This window comes from Nanorana parkeri, unplaced genomic scaffold, assembly GCF_000935625.1.
Source record: "Nanorana parkeri isolate BGI_ZX_2015 unplaced genomic scaffold, ASM93562v1 scaffold709, whole genome shotgun sequence".
Classification (NCBI taxonomy): domain Eukaryota; kingdom Metazoa; phylum Chordata; class Amphibia; order Anura; family Dicroglossidae; genus Nanorana; species Nanorana parkeri.
Window position 1 is genome coordinate 853,041 of NW_017306977.1, and position 1,650 is coordinate 854,690.

Consider the following 1,650-nt stretch of genomic DNA (forward strand, 5'->3'; position numbering starts at 1 on the left):
TGCACTGTCCCTTTAAGTGGATTAAATAAATATTTTTTTATTATAATTATGATATGATATGATAATTTGACCGCCCTGACACATCCTATGTACACTGCGGTTGTCATTATTGGTGATAATTCATATACATAAAACGAGGGATTAGTGGTGACAACTATACAGCGTTCCAGTGGGGACAAATGAATGATCAGTGAATGAGGATATTAGGAAATAGTAATGTATGGAGTTGACACTTGGTTGCAACTAAAGTGTCAGCGAGACCCCAGCTTTCCATTCCAGACAGCCCAGTGGTTGAGCTCCTATATTATGCAAAGTTTAATGGCTTTTAATCAATGGAACGCTGCTGATAATATGCACATATTAACAATAAATGGCAGTAATTAAGATTACTTGTGGATGTGGAATAGAGCTTCTTTGAAATGACAGATCCGAGAGAGATTAGATCTGACTTCCCATTCACACACACAGGCTGGCTATACAAACACACCGAGAAGTCGGATTGTTTGCTGGGTGCTCGCTGTCAACAGTAAACATTTTAACAATACTGTTTAGACAACAGCATACATTTCAATGTGTGGATGGGGAGCTCTTGGCTTGCCAGGGATAAGCCAGCACTGAAATGTGTCTCCCAACTTGTCAGCTTGTAAAAGTTAATTATATCTAGGAACTTTCTAAATATGATGACTGTGATGACGAGGAGAGATCCTGCAAAATATTCATATATACTGTAAACTCTAACAACTACTCTGCCCTGCTTCTATACCCTGTGCATTAAACAGGAACTCACATGTGGCCCTTTATCACCTCTATGTTACTCAAAGACATATAGCAACTTACTGTATCCATGTCTTGTTGTTATGTATGTTTGCACTCAACTTTAAAATAAATACATTCTTGCATACCCTATGTGTATCTGTATGTGTGTGTAAAAAAGCAGTTTAAATGTAAAAAAAATGTCATTCTCTACCCCAAGCCACGTTTCAATCACACAGTTGGAGAAATGTGTCAGCCCCAGTACCTACCCTTTGAGCCATCGGCCTTCCTAACTCCTTCCTACTTCACTTTGAAATATATCCTATTTAAGGAAAAAAAAAATCTTCAGCTTGTTGGAGCTCCTTGAAAGAGCCAAATAATTCAGCATTGAAATCTTTCCAAAGACCCAGAGTGAAATATTTTTTTTTATTTTTTTTTACCCCCCCCTTCTTCTTCTTTTCCTTTTCAAAATGAGTTTTTAAAAGTAGCCCTGGAAGCCAGCTAGCGAAAGTCTCATGGCTCTCTGCCACTTCAGCTGTCAATCATAGGTGAAGCTTGTCAAAGGTGCTGAATGAATGATGATCCACTGGGCGATCTGCACCGGTCAGAAGCCCTGAAAATAGTGTCCAGATGCAAAATGCAGAAGGCTCAGCAGCTCCCTTCTTCCTTTAGTCAATGTGCAGCCTGCTTCTCTCTCTCTCTTCTCTAGCTCTCTCTCTCTCCCTCTGTGTGCACTGGAGATGGAGAGAGGGGGAGAGAGAGGAAATGTCTGAGTTCGCCTTAAAGAAGCCCCGATCGATGCTGCTCGCTCCCAGCCCCGCCGCGCGTGTGATGTGTGTGCTGCACAGGCGGAGAGCTGGGTTTGGACCAGAATGCTGGAACCCGGAAGTAGTGGTG

General features: G+C 41.6%; 1 protein-coding gene across 4 annotated transcripts in view; it reads right to left on the reverse strand.

The window, feature by feature from the left end:
- Positions 1–1,085, reverse strand: part of MEIS1 (Meis homeobox 1) — a 146,424-nt gene extending 145,339 nt beyond the window's left edge. For all 4 annotated transcript variants that reach the window (XM_018563904.1, XM_018563906.1, XM_018563905.1 and 1 more), the window contains exon 1: positions 1,023–1,085. In XM_018563904.1, the coding sequence (XP_018419406.1) occupies positions 1,023–1,034 (12 nt within the window). In that variant the 5' untranslated portion in view covers positions 1,035–1,085. The remainder of the gene's footprint in view (positions 1–1,022) is intronic.
- Positions 1,086–1,650: the final 565 nt, after the last annotated feature.